Raw genomic sequence first — 23,264 nt, 5'->3', positions numbered from 1 at the left:
GCCGCCGGTCCCTGGGGCTGCCCGGCCGAGCGCGGCCGAGCGCCGCCGAGCAGATTACGAGAGTAGCCGAGCGCTGAGCGAGCGCTACTAAGGGGCGGGCGAGAGTTGCCGAGCGCTGTCCGGGAGCTGCCCGTGAGCCGACCGAGTGTGCCCGAGTTCTGCCCGAGTGTTTCCGAGTGTTCCCGAGCGTTCCCGAGCGCTGCCCGAGCCTTGCCGAACTAGGCCCGAGCTTTGCCGAACTAAGCCCGAGCCTTGCCGAACTAGACTCGAGTCTTGCCGAGCTCTGCCCGAGCGCTGCCGATCTCCGCCGAGCGGCGGGGGGGAGCCGGGCCTGCAGTGGTGGCGGACGGCGAGCGCGGCCTGTGCGGGTGGTGAGTGGGCCCGAGGCGGGAGCTGCGGAAAGGTTGCGGCCCCGTGTCCCTCATCCCTCGGGTAGAGCTGTCCGTGTGTGGGTTAACGTTCGGGACCGCAGGGCTGGGGTGTCAGGGCTGTCCTTTTCACCGGCGCGGTGTGTTCTGACCGCACTTTTTGCCTGTGTGAGCCTGGGAGGAAGATGTGTGTGTTTGTAAAGACGGGGCTGTACTTGTGTCCCCCCACACCTCCTGTGTGTGTGTGTATCTATGTCCCCATTCCCCCTCAGTTACATGGCCCTGCCCTCTGTCCGTGTTTCCGTGACGGCACAAGGGGAATGGCTTTAAACTGAAAACAAATTAAATATTTAGATTGAATATTAAGAAGAAATTCTTTTCCGTGACGGTGGTGAGGCGCTGGCACAGGTTGCCCAGAGAAACTGTGGTTGCTTTATTCCTGTAAATAAATCCCATTGCAAGATGGGGTCCTGAGCAATCTGTTCTGGAGGGAGTGGTGGGAGGTGTCCCTGCCCATGGCAGGAGAGCTGGAACAAGATTTAAGGACACTTCCACCCCAAACCATTTGGTAATTCCTTGAATCTATGATTCTGTGATAACATGCCCAATGTTGGCTTTTTTTGGCAGGTGTGCAGCAGGACTGTCCAAGCCATGATTGAAGTGGTGGCCAAGCTGGGCCGTGGGCCCGTGTTCCTGGCAGGGGAGGTGCTGGAGTGTGTGATCACCTTCACCAACCCATTGTCGGCCTCATCCACCTCTGCCAGCAGGTACAGGAGCCTGTGCCAGTCCGTGCACAGAGCCTCCAAGTGTTGGAGCTGCCTAGGTCCCTCCAGAGGAACGGCCCCCTCTCTCCCCACTCTAGGGTAGTAGTCATGGCTGCATTGTAGGGCAATGGTGCCAGCTCAGCCCCTTGTGACTTTTCTACTCAAGGCACTGCCTTAAGGAAGCCTTGCATCATCTCTCAATTTTGGGGGTGAAGCTCAGGTAATTATGCCAGTTTTGTGCCCCCAAGAAGTAGACAAGGAAGGAGGTATGCAGTTAGAGATTCTCTGTTGCTCAGGTGAGCTGTCAGTGACAGTGACTGGCAGAAAATTAAGCCAAACTGGCTGTCAAAGTGGGCTATCTGGTCACACCAGGGTGACAGTCCCATACAGCAACATCCAGGCAGTATCATTATTTCCTGCATTTGTGGAAGGAGCTCTCTTTTATCCAGCAGTGCTGGACAGATCGGTGTGATCCCTGCCTCCAGAGGTGGCAGACAAAGGGTTGGGTCTGAAAGGGGCACCTTCTGCAGCCACATTTTCTGTGGCCTTTGAGCCCTGCATCTCCCCTTCTCAGTGCTGAGGAAATGTGAGAAGATGGGAGCTTCCCATATTGGCTCACAGGGGTGACTCTGTGTCACAAGTAATCACCCAAAGCCTTTGTGTCCGCTGAGTGTGCAGCCTTGTCTGATTCCTTAGGGAGTGGAGAGTGCTTTCTCATCTTGAGTCCTTCCTGGGAAGTGCCTGTTTCCAGCCCTGTCAGGTTCAGCATGTTTTCATCACCAGTATGATGTCCACATGTGATTGTTTTGCTGGGCCCACTCACAGTGCCTGCAGTCTCAGCAGCAGAAGGGTTCTGTGTTTGTTGCCTTCCTTAACTTTCCATCTTTTGTTCCTGTTTCCTCTTGGCTGCTGAGATCAGGTTTCAAATTCAGCTGTGGCATAAGCATGCAGCTCCCAGAGTTTTGTCCTCTGTGATGACAAGATGTCCTGTGTTTTGTCTGCTTCTGAAACATGTGGGACTGCAAGAGTACCAGGTGGCATGGTTTGGGGGGGGATTCAGTGCGCTCATGAGAGCTTCATTTAAAACTTCAGCTGTGTTGTGATCTCTAGAAGCCTGCCTCTTGAAAAAGAAGAGTTTTTAAAATAATAAAAAAAAGCCCCAGGTGATCAATGGGGCAAGACCTGGCTATGTCAGACGGGTGGCAGCGGCAGCAAGTAGATTGGTGTTTTGGAAAATGAAGCTGTGGGTTGTGTGAAGGCAGGAGCCAGATCAAAGCAACAGGCAGAGGGACCTGTCAGAGCCTGGGAGGTTTTGGGGCTGACAGGTGGAGGGACAGCAAGGCCTCCTATTGAGAACAGGGACAGAATTGTCAGAAAGGCAGGAAATTAATTTGATGGTGGAGTATAAGAAACAAATCTCTTCTACCCAGAGGTTGCATGGAGCATGTCCTGTGTAGGCTGCAGGAGTTGTTGGGGAAGGTGAGACTGGAAGGAAGTGACCTCAGCACCAGTGCAGGATCCTCCACTGCTGAACAAGCACTAGCTGAGCAAGCCAGCTCTGCTGGCAGGAAGGGACATGCAAATTTTGTTGGGACATCTGGCTAGAAAAAATGAAAACAATCCAGTGGTATGTTGTAAAGCTATACTGAAATAGAAAGAAAAAATACTTAAAATATGGTGTTTGAAGGTATTGTAATCAAGCTAAGCTCTAAGCTTATATAAAATTAGCCAACATTGCCTCAAGCTAGAGCAGTTCTCTGCTTCCACACAGCAGATACTTTACAGGAAAAATACATATGGCAGCCCTGATGAAAAAGCCATGTTGGTACTTTTGAAAATGCAGAACTACAGCTGTAGGTCTCAAAGCAACTAGTTATAGTAACTGAGGTGTGCTTAGGTAAGGGCTGCCAGCACATAGCAGAGATCAAATAGCACATCATTAGTCAGCTGACACAAATACAGCACACCTTTTTCCCTAGTTCATCTAGACCTTTAACTGCTCTGATGTGTCACATGGAGGGACATTCGTGTGCCACAAAAAATCCCTGTGCCACCCAGAGCTCTGTTGTTGGTGCTTACTAATCAGATTGTGATGTTAGAAAACACGAGAGGAACTATTCACTGGCTAAACTATAGAGACCACTATTGAAAAGAAAATAGAGGAGTGATTTGGAAACTGAAAGGTGTCACTAGTACCATGGGAAGTGCCCTATGGAGTGGCTGACGTCACAGCAGAATCCAAAACACGAGATTGTTTTTGTGCTGGATGTGGGCCCTACATTAATTGCTGGGGCTGTACAGAGAGGGGTCAAAATGACACCTTTGCCTCCCCTACTGCCGTCAGCAAAGTCCTTGCATAAGGAGGAGTGAGTAGGTCCTAATGAAAGACCCAGAAGCATCCTCCTTTGGTCTGGCACGAACAGCAGCTGATGTTCTTGTTGGGGATGGTGCTGTGGGACCAGAGAGAGCATGTCTGTGCCTACCTGCCCTGAGGAGTGTTGCACTTGGGGCATCTCTGTGCTGTGGGCAAGGACAGCTGAGCCCAGGTTGCAGGAATTTGTTGCTTTGGAATTTACCCACTTCCCTAATGGTTGTGTTGTCACCAGAGTGCTGCTCTGTGTGAGAGCACAGAGGGATTTGTGGCTTGGGATTTAACTCCTCATGGATGAGAATCCTGTGCCAGGGTCCACGTGCAGCAGCTTGAGGTGTCCTCCCGGGAGTGCATGAGTGGCCAGTTCTAATCTGTGGGTGATGCAAAAGATGAACAAATGAGTAAGGCTTTGGACTGGATCTTGAAACAGTTGATCTCAGCATGTTGGCTGAAAGATCCCTGTGAAGTTTTGCACAAGCCACCTTTTCTCTTGTCGTCATAGAAGGGGACAGGGGCTCCTGACCTCTGCTGCCTGTTGTCCTCTGCCATGAGTGTACAGCACGTTTCTTGGGGCAGATATGTTTTATCATGCCATGTCTGCTGTGCTGATGGTGTTGTGGCTCAGACTGCAATTATTGCTGCTTTAAAAGAGTCCTTGGGCTGCAGAGCCAGACTTTGAGTGAAGCTGTTGTCAGCAGCTGGGGTGGAAGTGGCTTTGAGTCAGCATCCCAGCTTGAGCTTACTCTCAAAGCTTGTTTGGAAGGGGACTGTGAGAGTAGCTTCAGTGACAGTGAAGCAACACCTTCTTCCTTCCAGACAAGCAGGCCTGCATGGAGCTGAGCTGACAGAGTTGCTCTTCTCCCAATTCCTGCCTGCTATAATTGAGGTTTAAAGCAGAGATATGAGTGTTGCTATTTGCTTTCAGTGAGATGCTGGCATGGGCCAGCGCCCAGATCCACTGCCAGTTTCACGCCAGCGAGAACCGGGTAGCACTCCCTCCCTCTGATGGCAGCAAACACGATGTGCAGGCAGAGAATGAGACCGTCTTTGTCCCCAACAGAGGTGAGTGCCACTCCTGCCTGTCACCCGGGTAGGGACAGTAAGAGCACAGTGAGCAGGAGTCAAGCAGACCATACTGTGTGTGTCTTGATGCAGCGTGCATCAAGAGTACAAAGTTGTGTTGCTTTCCTGGTGGTAGATGTTGTGGGACATTGTTAATACTGAAATCACAGTGACAGTTGTTTGTCCAGCTGCAGTGGCAATGTCTCATAATATGACCAGAGCAAGAGATGCTTCCTCTCTGGCTCTCTTCTCCGTGTGCCTCCCCATGAGGATAAAGCTTGACTGACCTGGACACAGCCTGAAGCAGTGCAGCATTCATGTGTTTCTCATTCTCTTCCAGGAGAGCGGGGTCAGTGTATCCTGTCCACCCCACCAAAGATCCTCTTCTGTGACTTGCGACTGGATCCTGGGGAGTCCAAGTCCTGTGAGTCCTGTTTTCTCTTCCCCTGCTCACAGACCTCCTCTCTGGGGAGCTCTGCTTTCAAAACTGGCTTTGCAGGCCTGAGTGCTGCAGGTGTGAGATCCTGGTGGTCACAAAACATGAGATGCTTTGGTTGGAGCATGAGTGCTGAGGAGCTGCTGCATCATCCAGAGTCTGTTCTCTCCTGTGCTAGGGCTGTGTACTGTAGTGTGTCCCCTCGCCTGGGACCTTTGCTGCAGGTCCACTGTGTAGCTGCAAGGCATTAAACTTTTGAAATACCTAGTTGCAGCAGAAGGAATGGCTACACACACTTGCATTTCCTTGCCTTCATTTCTTCAGTCACGCTGATGTATTCTTGGAATTTAGGCTGGTGTCCTCCAAAGGTTTGTGCTTCCTCTTCAGGTTGTGGCTGTCTTGGAAGTAACAGTCTTCTGGATGTTTTAGTTTTCCTGCTGTGAAAGTGAGCACTCCTCATCTTCTCTGCTCAGAGCTCTCCATTTGAGTAGATAGCTGTGAAAAGAAAGAGCTGAGTATATGCACTGTTCTCTCTTGGTTGGTGGCTGTGTGACCCAGCCTGTTCAGGACATGTCAGATCTCCTTTGCATTCCAGTGGCTGTGATTAGCAGCACTGATGGTCGCCTCTCAGGCTGTGCGTGGAGACCTTTGTTATTTTCCCAGTGATCTGCTGGGAACTGTTGATTGAGACCTCTCACACTGCAGAGCACAGGGACAGGAGAGACAGTGCCTGTGCTGGGGCGGGCTGTGCTGGATCACTGAGCTCTGCAGAGCTGGAGGTGAAGCTGCAAATGAGACCAGGCGGCCGCGGGGTTGGGACATGCTGGTTTTGAAGCTGGTGTCTCCTGCCTTCCTGGCTTTGGAGGGGCCTGACTGGAGGGAAAGGTGGACCTGGTGAAACCAGGCTGGCTTGCCTTGGTGGTTAGTGGGGTGGGGCAGTGCCATCGTGGGGCTGTGCCCCTAAACTGCAGAGCCTGATGTCTGAAGACGTTTAGTTATTCACTTATTATGGTAGAGCAGCATGTTGGGGAAAGGAGGTGTCATGCCAGCAGGAAGGAGGAGCAGGCAGAAACCTTAGCTGGCCTGAGGCTCACCTGGATTCTTTAGTGTTCCTTGCTGCTTGCAGGTTAGGGGCCGGAGCATGCATTCCCTGGGAGCAGAGGGAAGTCCCTTTTCCTGGCACACTTAAGGCAGGTTGGGCAGTTTCTGGGATAACAGATCAGTGACAACAGCCCAAGTTCCAGGTGGCTGGGATGGATTGAGGGATTGACTGTGCACTGGCTTAACAGGCAGAAGCTGTTCAACCCCCAGCTAAGCTAGGGATTTTCTACCCTTTCCGATGACGACATGATGTGTGTGTGTCCTCTCTGCCTCTGGGTGGCACTGGTACAAGCAGCCTGCATCTGCCTGGTGCTTGGACACAGCTCCTCTGGAAGGACACAAACTCTCCTATTCTTTGAGGTTCTGTGGCGGCACAGTCCAGCCTTTCCTCTTTGCTGTGTGATTAACCTGTCTGTTTCATGCATCACACGTGATGTGGCTGCATGTGGCGCTGCTTTTTTAACACTAAAGTCCCAGGCTGTATCACAGCCCTGGTCTCGTTCCTGCCAGGCTGTTCACACCGACCCCATCGGCCTGTGCTGCTGCTGCTGCTGTCACGTGAAACTGCAGCTGGCACACTTGCAGACCATTCCTGGGGTCTCCTGCCAGCTCCATGGAGGGAGAGCTAAGGCTGTGTGGGTGTGTATCTTAATTCTTCATTTCCTGTTTTTCAGAAGTTTTGAGTTTTGCTACGCAGTTTGGGAAGGGGAAAAAAAACCAAACCAGAAAACCCAAGAAATCTTAATTCTGCTTCAGCAATATACCGTGTTATTAAACTGCAGCCAGAGCTGGCACATACAGCTGAGGTTGTGTCAGACTGTCTCTTGATAAAAGGACTTGTTTTCATTTGCTGACCAACTTATTCCCCAATACCTTACTCTTGTTATGGTGCCTATATGTTGAGGTTGACTCATATCCCAGCCCTTTGACACGTGGCCCAGGCTGAACTCTTTAAGTTTGTCACCATGAAGCTTTTTCTCAAGTCCTGAAATAATTTCTGTGGCTGTTTTGCCTCCACTCTGGTTTTGTAATACCTTTAAAAATTTGGTAGATCACAGAGAGGAAATGGAAGCAGCCTGGACTCAGGCCAGAAGGCCAGCCAGAGGGCGCAGCAGGTGGGTAAGGAAGGCATTTGTAGTGCAGGAATGTGCTTCCTTCTGGGATATGCACGGAAGCTGGGACTTCCTGAGTCTTCGCATTCCTGAGCCAGGTAGCAAACTGTCTATCCTTCTCTGACTGTGGTGATCTCTGCTCAGATTATCCTCACTGGGCAGGAAGGTCTTTGTGGGCCCTCTTATTGAGTCTGGTACGGGGGTTGCTGAAGTCTACTTCTTTCCTTGGAAGTGTGTGATTTTCCTCCCTGTCAGGGTAGTTCTCTGTTTTATTTGCACTCTCATCCAGAAAGAGAGACTTGTGTTTTAAGGTGTGACATCCTGTCGCCACTACACACTAGCACAGGCTTTTTTCTTCCTTCCAGTCCTGTTATTTGAAATCCAGAAGTTATATTTAAAATGTAACCCTAACTTTTAATCTAAGCCTCAACATTCAGTGTGTGCCAGACATGGGGAAGGATCTGTGGTTTCAGAGCAGGATGCTGCCCTTCCTCTGGCAGGGCGTATCTGCATTACGGTGGGCAAGCCAGAGAGCTGGAGACTTTCCACAGTTCACCATTTGTGTCTTTCTTGTTATACAGCATGTGGTTTGGGAAAGCTTCAGAAGTGTTCACACTGTTTCAAGAGGCATTGGGGTTTGTGTGGTGGCCAAGGAGCTCTAGCAGGGCTGAATGTGGTGAAAGCCAGGCCCCAGTACCTCAGAGCCCTCAGAGTCAGAGACTTTGTGATCTAAGTCATCAGCTTGTCAAGGGGGACAAACCACAGGTTGATGTGAAGGTCTCAGGAATTGTTTGTTGGTCATTTAGCTGCAGTCCTTCAAAGAAAAACAGGAGGAAACTTAATTGTTGCAGAGTTTGAGGGTTTGTGTAAAGCAAAAGCTAAAGAGGCATGAGGTACTGATTGATACCTGCATGGGACAGGGCCCGGAGGAGGCTGTGCTGTGAGAGAGCTGGAGTGCACAGAGGCAAATTTGGGTTGAACTCGTGATGAGTAAGTTTAGCTCTTGTGGTTGTATTCCTGGATTTTACGTCTTTCACATTCTTTGGAGACAAAGTTTGTGTATGTGGTTGTATGTGCTGGAAGCAGTATCTGGATGATGGTGCATGTGATGTGGGGAGCACTGTGCCTGATGCAGGGGAGTGGGTTGTGCTTGGCTGCTGGAGGAAAGAGGAGGCAGCAGCAAGCACCAGGCTCTGTCCCTAGCTCAGCACTGCTGGCATAACACTTGGTGCAGGGAGCCTGCACACAGCAGCTGCAGGATCTTCCTTCTGGCTTTGGAAAGCATATTTTCTGCCCTCATTGCAGATTCATACTGTGAGACCCTGCCTGTGGATGGTCCTCCCTCGTTCCGGGGGCAGTCGGTGAAGTACGTGTACAAGCTGACCATCGGCTGCCAGCGTGTCAACTCCCCCATCAAGCTCCTGCGCGTGCCCTTCCGCGTCCTCGTGCTGCACGGTAGGGCCACGCACTGCCCTCCCTGCACAGGCAGCCCGGGCTGCACCTGCCCTGCTGATGCTCTCACCTCTTTCCCAGGGCTCAAGGATTACCAGTTCCCACAGGATGAGGCTGTTGCACCCTCAAACCCCTTCCTGGAGGAGGAGGAGGGCTTGAAGAAAGACTCTCGCCTGGCAGACCTAGCAACAGAACTGCTCATGGTGGCCACCTCCCGACGCAGCCTGCGTAGGTCATATTCCCTGCTCAAATTTGCTGTCCTTCCTAAGAAGCTGGTCATGAAGAACATGTCAGGGCTAGCTGCAAAGTATTTCTCGCTGACAAAGTTCCAACTATAGCTGTGTAGCAGCTCTATCAGGGCCTGCTTGGATCAAAGCCTCCTACCCAATCTCAGGCTGTTCCTACTTCAGACTGAGAGACCCTCTGCCCATGGCAGCCAGTGCAGGGTTTGCCCTTGCTCAATGCAGAAATTTCCCAAAGGGAATACTACTCTAGGGACGTGAACAGGAGGCATGAGGTCATGTCATTAACCCAGAGCACTGGGGCAGAGCCTTGTTCTGTCACAACTCTTTTCCCTCTTCTTGCTCCACAGACCTGTACAACATCAGCAACACTCGTGGGAAGGTGGGGACATTCTGCATCTTTAAGACTGTATATAAGATTGGAGAGGATGTCATTGGGACCTTCAACTTCTCAGAAGGAGATATCCCATGTCTGCAGGTCATTGCTGTGTCTGGGGTTACTGGGGAGAGGCAGGGGTTTAGGATGAGGCATGTGGAGTAGGGTTTGGGGTGGCACTGGGTTGTGAGGGTATCTAGTGGGACCCAGCTGGGGCCCCTTTGAGTCTGAGGCAGACAATGGTCCAATCCCGAGCTCATTTAGGAAATGGACCCCCCAAGGCTTTGCATGAGTTATGTATGAGGTTGTGAGAGCAAGCACCCTGCCAATTGCCCTGCAGTTCTCAGTAAGCCTGCAGACAGAGGAGAGCATCCAGGAGGAGTTCCAACGGCGGCGGGGGCAGCCTGTCTCCTTCACCGTGCACGCCCGCCATCAGGAGTCCTGCCTGCACACAGCACAGAGCAGCTTCAGCCTGCCCATCCCGCTCAGCTCAACCCCAGGATTCACCACCAACATTGGTGAGTACCCACCAGGGAAGGGACACACCCCTGCTTGTCTCTAGGAGGACTGTGATGTACTCAGCCCTGCCCTTGCTCAGCAGAGCTGTGTCCCTTGGGAGGGAGCTGGCCTCTGTGAGTGGGGTCATTTGCTGTCCCCGTGCCGTGACAGACTGTGCTGAGACAGTTGCTGTCCCTGGCACTTGTGGGTGTTATGTGTTGACTGCCCTCTTGCCTACAGTGTCCCTGAAATGGAGGCTGCACTTTGAGTTTGTGACTTCTGGGGAGTCAGCAGGGACTTGCTTGGTTCGTGGGAGCCAATCAGAGGCTGTCACCTGGACTGGGGTGGAGCAGATGGAAGTGGACACCTTCAGCTGGGACTTGCCCATCAAAGTTCTTCCCACCAACCCCATCCTGGCTTCCTACGTATCTCAGTTCTCCAGCACGAACTCCATCACTATCTGACTTAGGAGATGTTGTTGGCTTGCAGAGCTGCAAGTGCATGCCACCAGTGGGAATGGCAAGCAGGACTGTCACCAGCGTGCTGTGGTGCACACATCCCAGTGTCCCCTTGGATCCATCTGTGATGTACAGGTGGGCACCAGACATGTCTGTCCTGTCTATGGTTGGAAAAATGCTGCTTGATGCAGTGTCTTGTGCTACAGCCCCCAGCTGGAGCTGGACCCTTCCTGCCTGGGTGAAGGTGCAAGTCCCAGCACTCAGCAAAAAGAAATCTGCCTTCCCAGGGAACCGCTGATGTGCCTTGATCTCATATGGGGCTTCCAAGAAGGAATGGCCCAGCCCAGGGAGGGGAGAGGGGAGCTCTTCCAGTGAAGCTTCATACCACCCTTGGGTGAAGACTGTGCCCTTACAGAGACCCTACAAGCAGAGGTCTGTCATCCAGGTGAAGCACAGTGGCCACCTGGGCTGGGTGAGACCCTGCTCTCTTGTCCTGGCATGTGTCGTGCCTCTTGGAGAGTTACCCTACACATGGAGTCCAGTGCTCCAGCCACCCCCACCTGGAGGAGGCAGGTGGTGGCAGGCCAGCCCTGTGCTCTGGTATGTGCTGGTGAGCGGGATGCAGGCCTGTACTGGGTCAGTACAATTGTGATGATTCAAAACTGAGCAGCACTGAGCCCCTGGGCTGTTGTCTGCCTGGGGTCCTGGTGTGCTGTCCAGCATCCTGCTGGTCTTTGGATCCTTGGGGTGCTGTAAGGAATACATGCTGTGCATCCAAGAGCTGGCATGGAGATCTCCCTGCTCAACAGCCAGCTCCCCATTTTACTGAACTTTCCAATGAACTTTCCTCTTTGCATGGAAATGTAATAAATATCTGACTCTGCAAAACTCAGCTTTCCCAAGAGCCTTATTCCTACATTGTTCCCGGTGCTGAACACATCCCACCTTCTACAGCAGTCACAGGCTGGAGACCTCTTTGTTCAGTACCTTTATTGCAAGAACAGAAACAATACAATCTACACAAGGCTCTGCACAACACAGGCATGGCACCAGCTGGGGCAGCTGTCAGGGTGGCTGCCTCCACCCTGGCACTTGAATTGCTTCTGCTTCTCCTGAACCCTCCCCACCCTGCTCCCCTGCTAGGGGGGATGGGGCTTTCCCCTGGGGACATCCTGTTCTGCCACCCACCCTGGTCTGGCTCTGTTGCAGTGTTGCCCAGGGATGGCCTACAGTGTCAGGGACCCCAGGAGCTTTTGGAGCAGGGGCATTAGTGGTTCCAGAGGTGGGTTGTGCCCCTTGCACTCCAGGAGCAGAGAAGGGGCTGGACAGGGTTGTGGGGATCCTGCACAAGGTGCCGTGGTGACCCCAGGGAGCTGCCCACGGCTGCTGTACAGAGGAGTACAGGGCTGGGAGGGAGTAGGGAGCTGCTTTGCTTGCAGCTGGATATCAGAACGCAGGACTGCCATGGAGCAGGCTGATTTAGTCCTGTAGCCTTTTTTTAGTCACTGAAGGTTTTCTGCCCACCTGGAGGAGATCCTGTAGAATCTGCACTTCCACGGTGTGCAGAACACCTCACAGGGAGGGCGCCCTGGTTCAGGAAGCTGAAGGCAGAAGCAAGGCTTGGTACCATGGTGTGTGGATAGTGGTTTCCTTCGGAGGTGCCTGCGGTGATGCCTCTACAGGGTGGGTGGGGCAGGTCTGGAGCATGCGGGCGGTGTGCTCGGGAGGGGAGGGCGGCGCTGAGGAATGCGGGGCGCAGCTGGGACTCACTCTATCTGCTGAGCCCCGCACCCAGCAGCTTGTTCACCAGCGGCTCGGGGGTGCTGGCCGAGCCCCACTCGTGCTCCACGCTCTTCACGCACGGCAGGCTGGGGTTGGCCTTCTGCACTACCGAGATCTGGCAGGTCTGTGAGTCGTAGTGGGCCTCGCACCAGTCAGGGAAGTCGATCGGGTGCTGGGTGCTGTAGGAGAGGACACGGTGCTGTCAGTAGCCCCGATTAATGGCAGCGGGCTGCTGACTGCGCTGGGTGGCTTCCTGCTGCCAGCCCCCTGCACCGGTGTCATCCAGACCAGCTTAGGCAGGCTGGGACACAGCTCCTGGCCCATCTGGGCATCCTGCTGTGCCAAAACACCCTTTCCAACTGCCCCAACTCACCCCACCACCCTCAATGCCCTGGTGGGGTCCTGCCCACCTCTGCCTCTTGTTCGCCAGGACCTGGTGCCCGCAGCCCTCCCAAGGCTCTGATATCAGCTGCATTTGCAGCCACCAGACACCCGCTGCTGCAGGGGCAGGGTGCTGTGGTGGGAGGTGACAGCCACCCCAGCCCGGCCCCTCACTCACGTCTCACAGCAGCCCACGCCAATGGGGTGCAGGCAGGTGCAGAGCAGGCAGTTGGTGCTCAGCCACGATTCCCCAATGGAGAACTGTTTCCCTTCGTATTCACAGGGAGCTGCAAAGGAAATAGTGGTGATGAGAACAGATGGGCCTGTGCTGAGGGTGAGTGGAAGCCTCCTGGACACCCCTGTTGCCCTGAACAGGGGCAGAAGTACCATGAACCTCTCACCCACCTTGTGCACTGGAAGATATATGGTGATCTATCCACCATCCTGCAGGTATGGAATGCCCTGTCATCTCTCATGGGTCATGTACCCATCCATCCTCTCCTGGCCCTGTCTTGTGGCTCTCACCACTACTCCATGGTCTAGAGCAAGAACCAAGTGGCTCTTGCTTCCCTGGAGAGGACAAATCCAATACCCCTTAGGGTCTGGGTATTTCCACAGCCCTGGGAGGAGACAACAGAGGTATAATGATCTGCCCTCCTCCCTTTGCTGCTAGTCCTGCACGCTCAGCCCCAGCCAGGCACCTGCCAGGAGCCTTCATGGCCCAGAAAGCTGTTTCTCAGCCAGAGCCCTGGGGAGCTGTTCTGTGGTTTATAGACTGCTCCTTCCACTCACCACTGGCCCATGATCCCATTCCTGTGCTCAGCACAGTCCCTTCCATACTTCTCAGGCATAGAGAAGAGCCCTGCTATGCTGGGAAAGCTGAGGCCTCTTCTTCTCCTTAGCCTCTTCCCATCTAACCTCCCCACTTACCTTTAGCCTGGAAGTAGCACTTGGCCTGGGAGCCCGGCAGCTGGAGGAGGGAAAGAAGCAGGCAAAGCCTGCCCCAAGCACACCTCATCTTCTGTGCTTGCATGGCCATAGATGGTTGAGCTGGACTTGTTCGCTTTGCTTCTCTATTGCCTTTGCTCCTTTGCCTTCTCTTTCTCTTTCTCCCTCTCTGCCTTTTTAATGCTCTTCCCCTGATCCCAATGAGAGATATTTATAAAGTTCAGCTTTACGACCCTGGCCACCAGCTGTGCCCCACTGGAAAAGTTGTAAAACTCATTTCCTGATTTGAAAGGCATGAAAACAAGAGGTAGGATCAAGATTTTTAACAAGCTGTGAAAAGCTGATTCATGCCCTCCAGAAATTTCTCCAGTTGGAAGCCCCTGTGGGTGCAAGGCTCCACAGCAAGGGGAGATCCAAAGGTCCCCCACAGTGTTGCCCTCTGCAGTGTGGTGAGCACGTAAGCAGCAAGCACGGGAGACCCTGGCTCCGGACCAGAAGAGCTCCAGGCTCCCCTCTGGTCGTGCTGAGCCGTCACTGCTCCTTCAGAGCAAGCCAAGATTTTGGGAGCATCCCATGTCACAGTGACCAGAGCAGCACAAGCATTCTGCTAGCAATGTGGGATGCAAATGGCATCATCCTCATTTGGGGATGGAGGTGCTTGCCCCCACTCCTGAGTACCACATCATGGCACTTTCACCCCAGCCTGGGCTGCAGCTGTGCCAGGTTCATAGCCATGCATAGGCTGGGGATGGGGACAGCAGGTTTAAAATCACAGGATCACAAAATCATAGAATCATGGAGTCGTAGAATGTGCTGAGTTGGAAGGGGCCCATCAGGATCACCATGTCCAACTCCTGGCCCTATGCAGGACACCCCAAGAATCCCAGCATGTACCTGAGAATGCTGTCCAAACACCTACTGAGCTCTGACATATTTGGTGCTGTGACCAGAGCAGACAGTCACAGATGCAGAACCGGGGCTCATCTGAGCAGTGCCCATGAAAGGGGACTGTGCCTGTGCACCTGGAGTACCCACAAGGTACTGGGGCTGAGCGTCCTCTTCCAGGGGCTGCAGACTGGTCCCCACATAAGCTGGAAACAGGAAGGATAAAATTAGGAGGCAAAAGTGCTTTTAGGCAGCAGGTAACCTGCCTAAAGTGAGGGACTTGGCTGGAAGCAAGGACCTGTGTGAAGGTGCCACATCACCCAGGATTGTGCCTGTGGACCTCACAGACCCTTGCTCAGAGGGACTGCCTCTGTGTAGAAGTGATAAGGCTGTTATCAGCTGTGATAACAGTTATCAGCTGTGTGTATCAAAGTGAGCTGAAGTGCAAGAGGGAGGAGGTCAGAGCCCTGGGAGCCGCATGGCCCCAGAGAGCTACCAGCAAAGGGCTGACTTGCCAAAAGAAATTCGCAGCCCTTGACAGAGGTGCTGCCAGCAGCAGGAAACACGGCTCTGGGGATGGTCCAGCCAGGGGCTCAGCCAGCACAGGGCCATGCTGGCAATGAGGCAGCATCAGCAGAGTGACATATGTGGGTCATCTGCCCCTGCATTAAGCTCCCTGTTCCTGAGAGTTTGGGATAAATTTACACCTTGACGCGTGAGGCTTAATATCCCTTCCAGAATTTGTATTGGCATTCACTATTATAGCTGGATATTTTTCTTATCCCTATAAGTGCCCAATCCCTCATTGAATCCTGCTAAATTTTGGCCCGAGCATTTTCCTGTGGCAGTCTAATTAAGCACAGAGTGAGAAAGAAAAATGCTTCCTTTTATCCACTTTATCCGCTTTGGATTCACCACCTTCAGATTTGAAGGCATAGTCCCTTCCCTTTGGTGCTCTGGGCCCCTTTACCATCCCATTGCATCCATCTCCTGCAGCTTGTGCTCTCACTGCTGAGGGAGAAGCTTTGCATCTCTTCTTACCCTTAGAGAATTACTCCAGCCCTGTTGTAGTGCCACGGGTGTTGCTGTGTCCCTCGGTGGGGTGGCTGGATGGCAGTGAGTGTGGGATCTGTTAGGAAAGGCTGATAACAAATCAGAGAAATGCTGGGCATGCCCTGCTGACCACTGGGCCATGAGCCAGGATGGTGGAGTGTATCAGTGACAAATGGAACTTGCCCTTTGGTGCAGAGTTGTTACTATATAAGGAAGATAAAAGTGTTCATCGTCAGAGCAGTTAATTAATATTCCTATTGTGTGTTTGGAAAAAGAAGTCTGGCACGCTAGTAACTGCAATGAAATAATCCATCATTGTTTCATCAACAAGAACAGCAAATGTTACAAAAAAGAAATGGTGGGTTTCACTGAGAGGCCCACAGGATTTGGACAGGCTTCCAGAAGAGTGCTCAAAACCTGGGGCGATAGCATCTCTTGGCTGTGGGAAGGGCATTGCCCCTGCTCCATCAGGGACGTGAAGAGGCATTCTCAAGATTTCTGTAGCCATTACAGTTCATTAAATAGAGAGTTAGAGCTACGAGTCCACTCGTGGCTGTTGGGTTTTTCATCAAAGTGCTTTGCTGGGAAAATGCAGAGAAATAGAGGAGTGTCAGGACATCTCTTGGCACACTGCAGAGGGAGCAGGGCAGTGGAGCACCATCCACACTGTGCATAAAGAAAGGGGCTGGTGATCCCCCATAGCCTGTTGATCCTGCTATTCCCCCTCCTGACCACTTTCCTTCCCCCACTTCTGCATTCCTGGGCACCCACCTGTCCCCAGCACACACAGCCCCATGGGTGATCCTGAGCATTTTGGTCCAGGTTGTACAGAAGGGAGCTCGTAACTTGGAAAGCAAAAATTGCAATTAGACTTGGTGTTTCAGAGCTTCTGCCTGGGCTCTTGAGGGTACTGTGGCAGGAGGAGCTGACACCTTCTCCTGCTGTGCCAGCCTGGAGTTTGCTGCAGAGACTGAAGGAAAGCAGCTGCTTTTGGTCTCACATCTTAGGGAACAACTGGGACCTGGGGAAGAACCACAGAAAGGATAAAGGGGCTGGAAGAAGTGCCTCTCTAGAAATTCAGTCCCTTTGATTTATCAGGCACAGCCCAACAGAAGGGATCACTGCCTGTCTACATGTATGCCAGTGAGGAGCAGTCACCACCTTTGAATATCCCAGGATCCTGCAGAAGGTCAAATCCATGTCTCAGCATCCTCCCAGCAGGACCCAGCTTTCCTGCCTGGCCCGGGTCTCCAACTGTAGCTGTGTCTGAGAAAAGCTGGGTGCTGCACCCCACCAGGGACACTGCTTTGCTGGCCTCCTCTCCCAGCAATGCCTCTGCAGAGCAGCAGAATGCCCAGTGCCAGGGATGGGACCCCATGGATGGGGAAGGAAGAGCACCCAAGCCAAGGGTACTGGGGTGAGGTGGCAACAGCCCACCCTAGCACCACAGGAGGCTCAGGGGGTAATAATTGATGCTGGACCAGTTGCCATCAGCAGAATCCAGGAGGGTTATAAAACCTGAATCTCCTGAGCCTTCAGCTGGAGCTGCAGCTGCAGAGCAGGAAGCAAACAGGATCCCGGCTGGCATTGTGAAAGCAAACACCATAAATCCAAGGAAGTGCTGTGATTGCTGTTTTAGGCACTGGGGATCTTGGCTCCTGGTCCCCAAAGCTATTTTATTTTCTCTCTGAACAAAAAAAAAAAAAACCAACTCAAAAAACAAAACAAACAAACAAAAAAACCAAACAAGAAACCCAAAAACAAACAAAAAAATCCACAACCCCAGTTTATCACTGGACCAAACTGCATTGGTGCTGCTTTGGACCCTGAAGCAGCTCTTCAGGGGATGTGGGGACCTTTCCTTGCCCAGCACCTTGAGGATGTTTCAAGCACCAGTGTACCCAGGGCACCAGGGCAGGTGCAGGTAGATGCTAGCTCTGAGTGATGACCATTCATGAATGCTCACTGCTCGCTGGCATGGCCAGACCCTGGGGAGGGGTGAGCAGAGGGGTGAGGAAGAGATAGGCAGTCAGGAGCTGGGAAGGGAAGACAAGGGGCTAGACAGGGAATGACAACTGGCTCATGGCATCCTTCATCCCACAGCTGGTAAGCGAGATGGGACAGCTCACAGAGGCTGGAGTACAGCCCCACCAGCAATGGGACTGTTGCTCCAAAAAGGGGACAAAATAGAGGAGATGTGAGAAAAAAATTGATGTTACCTTACTCTGCAGACTGGCTGCCTGCTAGGTGAAGCTCTGTGCAGGTGGAGAAGCATGGGCTGCAGTGCATGCTGGCATGCCTTGTGTCTTCCATGGATGTCCCTGGTCTCAACACCCTGGCCCTCCTTGCAGGAAGAGGTGTTGCGGCCCTAGAGGCTAGGCACAGCACTTCACAGGGCTCTGCTACCCTGGTTGGGGGGGTGTGTGGGTTCCCTGCTGTGGGACAGGACCTGCTGTGGGATGGTGTCTGCAGGTCCCCAGTCACATTGTGGTCCCTGTGTCCTGAGCACTCCCACGCTGGGGCTCACTCGTGCCCTCCTGCCCTCTCTCACATGGTCTCATCCTCCCTTGCTCATTGCTCATGCCCGTGTTCCATTCCATTGGGACTTTCCCAGGTTGTTTATCATGGCTGTGGCTGCCCTTCATGAATGTGGCAGCTGTGTCACCTCCCTGGTTCAGGACAAGTGTTGTCTCTGTGTGTCCATGGGGAGAACCTCTAGAAGCCACACCTCTCTGTGCCCCAGACCCGTGGTGGGACCCTAGGAGTGTCCTTTCAGGGCACCAGGTTTTGGCATCAGTAGGTTGGCCACGCATTCCTGCTGCCCTCAGCCCTGGCAGGGTGCTGGCACCCACCCTGGCTCTCCAGCACCCTGGATATCCCAGCGCGAGTGTGCTGCAGCCCGTGGCTCTGCCTGGGCTCCCCTCAAAGAAACGTGCCAGGAGGTCACGGGGTGTTTAGGAAAACAGGCCTTGGCACTTGCTGGCCATACCAGGAAAATAAAAACATCCGGGCAGGCAGCCGCACAGTGCCTGCGAGAGGCCAGCACTCCATAAATCCCCTGGAGCAGGTGCTTTGTAGACGGCACAAGGAAATGAGCATATTATTCAGCTTGGCTTAAACCCCGAAATGTTTCCTGTCCTGTGAGTCAGAAATAACCCTAGGAGATCATTCCTAGGCCACGCAGAAACCGCACCAGCCAAAAAATGCCAGGCACTTGTTGGCCCGAGGACTTGCCGGGGAGGTCAATGGTCCAAGCCCCTCATTTTGGAGGAGTTGCTGTAGCAGTATCATGCCACCAGCACTGACTTCAGCATATAAATTGCCTGGAACATGATGAAGATCCACAGGGGACTGATCCTGGGCACATTGCTTCATTGGGATGCGGGGACGGGGAGAGCCCCAGGAGACCCTGAGGTTTTCTGTGTCCCAGACAGATGCTGCAGGTCTCTGGCCTTGCTATGGTATCTGAAAGAGAGATTCCGCTGCACAGTGCATTGGCTGTTTTACTGCCACCAACAGGGCCATGCTGAGGTGATAGCCTGCTCTAGGAACACTCTGCAGGAAAAGCCATGAGTGGCTGGTGGCTTCATGGTGGAAGAGATTGCATAGGCATGGGACTGAGACCCCACATAGTCAGCCTGGGGATCCCAGAGAAGTTGGAGGGGAAAGCACTGTAGGAGCCGTCTCTGGCTTGCACAGGCACCACCCACCTGAAGAGGTTAATGGGTGACACTTCCTGTCCTAGTGCCCTGAAAGGACACTCCTAGGGTCCCACCATGGGTCTGGGGCACAGAGAGGTGTGGCTTCCAGGGGCTCCCTCCATGGACACACAGTGACAACCCTTGTCCTCATCCAGGGAGGTGACACAGCTGCCACATTCATCACAATTTTCCCTTTAAAATATTTGTCTTTGCTCTATTTTTTCCATTACTGGCACACAAACTTCAAATCCGAACAAGGAGCCCTTCAGACTCCCTGGACAGCAGAAGCACAGGAAGCTCATATGTGGAAAGGTCACCCCATCTATCTGCACCAGTGCTGGGTGCTCTGTGCCCACCTGGTCAAAGCCTCTCTGACCTTCTGAAGGTGCTACCCTCCCATTTGGGATGGTGGCAATGTGAGCACTGGCAATAGAGACCCCAGCAGAAGCCTGACCTGCACTCGAGTAGAAACGCGAGTCCCCAGCGGTGCCTTCTCCATCCCTGCCCTCTTTCCACGCAGCCTCCAGCAGGAAGGGGCTGCTGCCATCCATGCCAGCCCTCTCTGTGACCCAGTGCTGTTTGTGCCCTGGCACAGCAGTGTCTGCACAGCTCCTCCTGGCCCTGGCAGTGAGGACTGTGCTGCAGGCACTCACTCGTGGTGCCTGCCACGCTTTTTACAGCCACCTCCCGAGGCTGGCAGGCTTCTGGCTCCACTTTCAGCATGGAGGTGAAGGAGCTTGGCAAGGTCCATGGCCTTGTGCTGCTGCACGCCAGGAGGTGGAAAATTAATTGTCATCTCTAGGGACCAGGGGCTTGGTTGTGCTTGCCAGGGGAACATGGAAAAGAAGACTGGAATCTCAGGGGTGTGAGCCCCCCGGGGCAGACAAGTATAGCTGTGCCCTCAGTGCCCATCATGATCTGGAGCAGTCCTAGGACCAACATGTGTGTCACTAACAAGTGTTTGAGATCACTTAAAAAATCACTGACAAGAGTATCAGCAAAAACCAAATTTAATATTAAGTGGCAGCACGACAATGTTCATTGGCAAGATTCACTTATGAGACAGTTAAGGCACGTTGAGGAGAAAAAAAGGAACAACAAACAAAATCCAGGCAATCAAAACAGACATGAACCAAGAACCATCTAGGGGTGTGGGTGTATGTGTGGGTGTGTGGGGGTGTGTGTGTTTATGTGTCTGTGTGTGTGTTTAGGTGTCTATGTCTGTGTGTCTCTGTGTCTGTGTGTCTGTCTGTCTGTGTGTGTGTTTAGGTGTCTACGTCTGTGTGTGTGTGTGTGTGTGTTTGTGTGTGTGTGTCTGTGTGTGTGACAAAAGGCCTGTGAGGGCAAGGATAAAAAGGAATGTGGCCTAAAAGCTTAGCAGCACTCTCAAATTGTAACTTAACAATTTGACAGAGGAATAACACTTAACAGCATCTAACCTATGTAACTTAAACTTAACAATTTAGCAAAAGAACACTTTAGCAGCCTTTAATTTAGCTTATAACTTTTGACTTAATCTTGCTTACAGGCCTCAGTTACTTAAATCTGAGGTACTTAAACACCTAAGAGAGCAGCATTTCTCCCAGATTTGCTGCAGCCTGTGCACAGAGGCATGCACACGGACAGAAAGACAGTGCAAGCAAGGTACCTGTGAAAAATCCCCCTCAGAGGTCAGTGAAATGCTCACTTTGGGTGCTTTTGCATCCCCTCAACTGGGAAAGCCTCATGGGTATCTGAGAACAGCGATATTGTGCCCTTCAGGGAAGAAGAAAAACAGTTGCCAGCGCTGTTCATCAAAAACCCAGGAGCTCTGTGAGACAGCAGCAGTTCCTGGAAGCAGGAACTATTAACAGGGACTATTTCTGATAAGCTGAAGGAGAGCTGAGCCCAGGTGCTGTTTTTTAAGGCTCAGGCCTAAGGAGAATTTCTCAGATCTCAGTGCAGCCTGAAAAAGGGGGGATGCATCACCTCAGTGGGGCACCATGGACCACCACAGGCACCACTGCAGGCACCAGGAGCAGGGTTCTGGGAGTAGCCCAGAGCAAGGGAAGATTATCATCCCAAGGTGTGGGATGCCAGTAAAACTTAGTGTGAGACCATGGGACAGGGAATATGCAATGGAGCTAGAAAAAACCTAAGGTATGGTAAGTCTATGTGTATGGTGTGTGTATGGAGTGTATATAGTGTGTGTATGGTGTGTGTATGGGGTGTCTGTATAATGTGTGTATGTTGTGTGTATGGTGTATATGATGTATATATGGGGTGTGTATGGGGTGTGAGGTGTGTGTATGCTGTGTGTATGGGGTGTGCATGGGGTGTCTGTATACTGTGTATGGTGTTATGATGTATGTATGGTGTGTGTATGGTGTCTGTATGGGGTGTGTATGGAGTGTGTATGGTGTGTGTATAGTGTGTGTATGGTGTGTGTATATTGTGTGTATGGAGTGTGTATGGGGTGTATATGGTGTGTGTATGGGGGGTGTGTATGGTGTGTGTGTATGGTGTGTGTATGGCGTGTGTGTATGGGGTGTGTTATGGGGTGTGTATGGTGTGTGTGTATAGGGTGTGTGTATGGGGTGTGTGGATGGTGTGTGTGTATGGTGTGTGGATGGGGTGTGTGGATGGTGTGTGGATGGGGTGTGTGGATGGTGTGTGGATGGGGTGTGGATGGGGTGTGAGGTGTGTATGTTGTGTGTGCGCTGTCCCCGCGTTGTCCCCGCGCTGTCCCCATGGTGTCCCTGTGCTGTCCCTGTGCTGTCCCCGCGGCAGTGGCCGGGCCCCCTCTGGTGGCTCCCAGGCGCACACCCGGGGTCCCGCCGCACCCACATTCCCCATCAGGGGCATCTCACGCTCCCCATCGCTCCATAAGCGAATTCCCACCGGCTTCTCCCTGCTTCCCTCCACCCTCTCTGCTTTTCTCCCCCATATCTCTATTTTGTTTTACCAGAGTCGTTCCTCCTGGCGGCATCCCGCCTGCCGCAGCTCCTGCGGGAGCAGCACCTCCTCGCTGCGGAGGCTTTTCCCACTCCGTCTCTTGTCAGCCCCTCTGTGTCCCCTTCGCCCGCGGCCTGTGCCACCGGAGCCTCAGAACAGGAGCCACAGGGCTGCTCTTGGGGCACCTGCAGGGTACAAAGGGTGCCACCATGTGTGCCCCGTGAGCGGGGGCGATTTCGCTGGCACTGTGCTCTCCAGTGGGACCATCACCCCCCCAGCACCGTGTCCAGCCCCACACTCCATGGGGAAGTTCTTCCAGATCTTTCCAGCTTCTCATTTCTGGATGTAATCGCTGTCGGTTGGATTTCACTGTCCTTCGGCTCAGGCTCCCCTGCCAGCTCCGTACCACAGCGGACCGAGATATTTATAGCCGGCAATGCAATCTCTTGGTCTCGGGTTGTGCCGAGCCGGGGAGCCGAGCTCCGTGACCCCGCGAGCATCTCCACTGGTGGCGACACCTGCAGTGTGAAGGGCAGGGACAGCGAGAGAGACCGTGATTCCTGGTAACCCCAGAGGTGGAAGCACCCATGCCCGCGGTGCTGCTCTGCTCTGGTGGCCTGCCCCAAAATCCCAGAGAGGACAGCGACACCCTGCCCGCCGCTCAGCGCAGCATCCCGCAGCATCGCTCAGCATCTGAACCACACAGGACCTTGAAGGGCCAGTGGCACCGGCAAGACCTCCGGGGCCGCCGTGCACCCAGGGCGCTCCCCCGTGCTCCGCACAAACAAGCATCCCGCCTCACACAGCTCTGAGCCGTGGGGAAGGGGCTGGCACCACCCCCAACACCCCCTCCAGTCTCTATCGCCCCCCACCCCCGCCCGACGGGAGCAGGCAGCAGGCTGGGAATGCCAGGAATGCACCGCAGGCATGCTGCCTCCGCCGAGCCCCCCTTGCCCCACCGAGGCGCCCTGCAAACTAACACTCGGCACCTCTGTGTCCCCCTTGGCTGGGCGGCCCCCCCATGGCAGCCCATGACATCCCCTTAGCCCCTTCCCAAATCCCCGGGAGGACCGGCAACCCCGCTCTGCCCGCGCTGTCCCAGCCCCAGGGCGCCACGGGGGCTTGTGCAATGCTCATTGCACCCCGAGCGCTCCCCTGTGCTCCGCTCGTATACATCCACCCTCCTACCCACCACCCCACAGGACCGTGTCCCGTGGCAGAGGGACTGAAGCCCCAAAATCTGCAGTGACAGCTGTGGTGACATGCCCGTGTCATCCAGTCCCCTGCCATCCCCTGCCCTCAGCACCCCTGCCCCATCAGGTCCCTGTGGGACGGGTTCC

At 53.4% G+C, this 23,264-nt stretch overlaps 2 protein-coding genes across 4 annotated transcripts; one reads left to right on the top strand and one right to left on the bottom strand.

Annotated features, from left to right (window-relative positions):
* The first annotated feature begins 6 nt into the window (after positions 1-6).
* Positions 7-22,612, top strand: RGP1 (RGP1 homolog, RAB6A GEF complex partner 1). 3 transcript variants are annotated; one of them, XM_074533226.1, is made up of 10 exons: positions 7-371; positions 996-1,135; positions 4,429-4,565; positions 4,906-4,989; positions 8,520-8,669; positions 8,748-8,894; positions 9,259-9,386; positions 9,625-9,802; positions 12,687-12,853; positions 21,938-22,612. In XM_074533226.1, the coding sequence occupies exons 2-10, from the start codon at positions 1,020-1,022 to the stop codon at positions 22,271-22,273; spliced, it is 1,443 nt and encodes a 480-aa protein (XP_074389327.1). In that variant the 5' UTR covers positions 7-371; positions 996-1,019; the 3' UTR covers positions 22,274-22,612. The 3 variants fall into 3 exon arrangements, 2 of the variants coding, with proteins under 2 accessions (XP_074389327.1, XP_005496555.2); XR_001333369.3 differs by lacking the exon at positions 21,938-22,612 and adding an exon at positions 10,023-10,375 and having other exon boundaries at positions 46-371; positions 12,687-12,822; XM_005496498.4 differs by lacking the exons at positions 12,687-12,853; positions 21,938-22,612 and adding an exon at positions 10,023-11,148 and having other exon boundaries at positions 46-371.
* Positions 11,197-13,540, bottom strand: MSMP (microseminoprotein, prostate associated). Its single transcript, XM_005496497.4, has 3 exons — positions 13,334-13,540; positions 12,582-12,690; positions 11,197-12,201 (listed from the first exon to the last, which is right to left on the bottom strand). The coding sequence occupies exons 1-3, from the start codon at positions 13,440-13,442 to the stop codon at positions 12,012-12,014; spliced, it is 408 nt and encodes a 135-aa protein (XP_005496554.1). The 5' UTR covers positions 13,443-13,540; the 3' UTR covers positions 11,197-12,011.
* Positions 22,613-23,264: the final 652 nt, after the last annotated feature.

The sequence above is a fragment of the Zonotrichia albicollis genome, chromosome Z (assembly GCF_047830755.1).
Source record: "Zonotrichia albicollis isolate bZonAlb1 chromosome Z, bZonAlb1.hap1, whole genome shotgun sequence".
NCBI classification, from domain to species: Eukaryota; Metazoa; Chordata; class Aves; order Passeriformes; family Passerellidae; genus Zonotrichia; species Zonotrichia albicollis.
The sequence above is the reverse complement of the archived record's forward strand: the minus strand, read 5'-3'. Positions and strand labels throughout refer to the sequence as shown.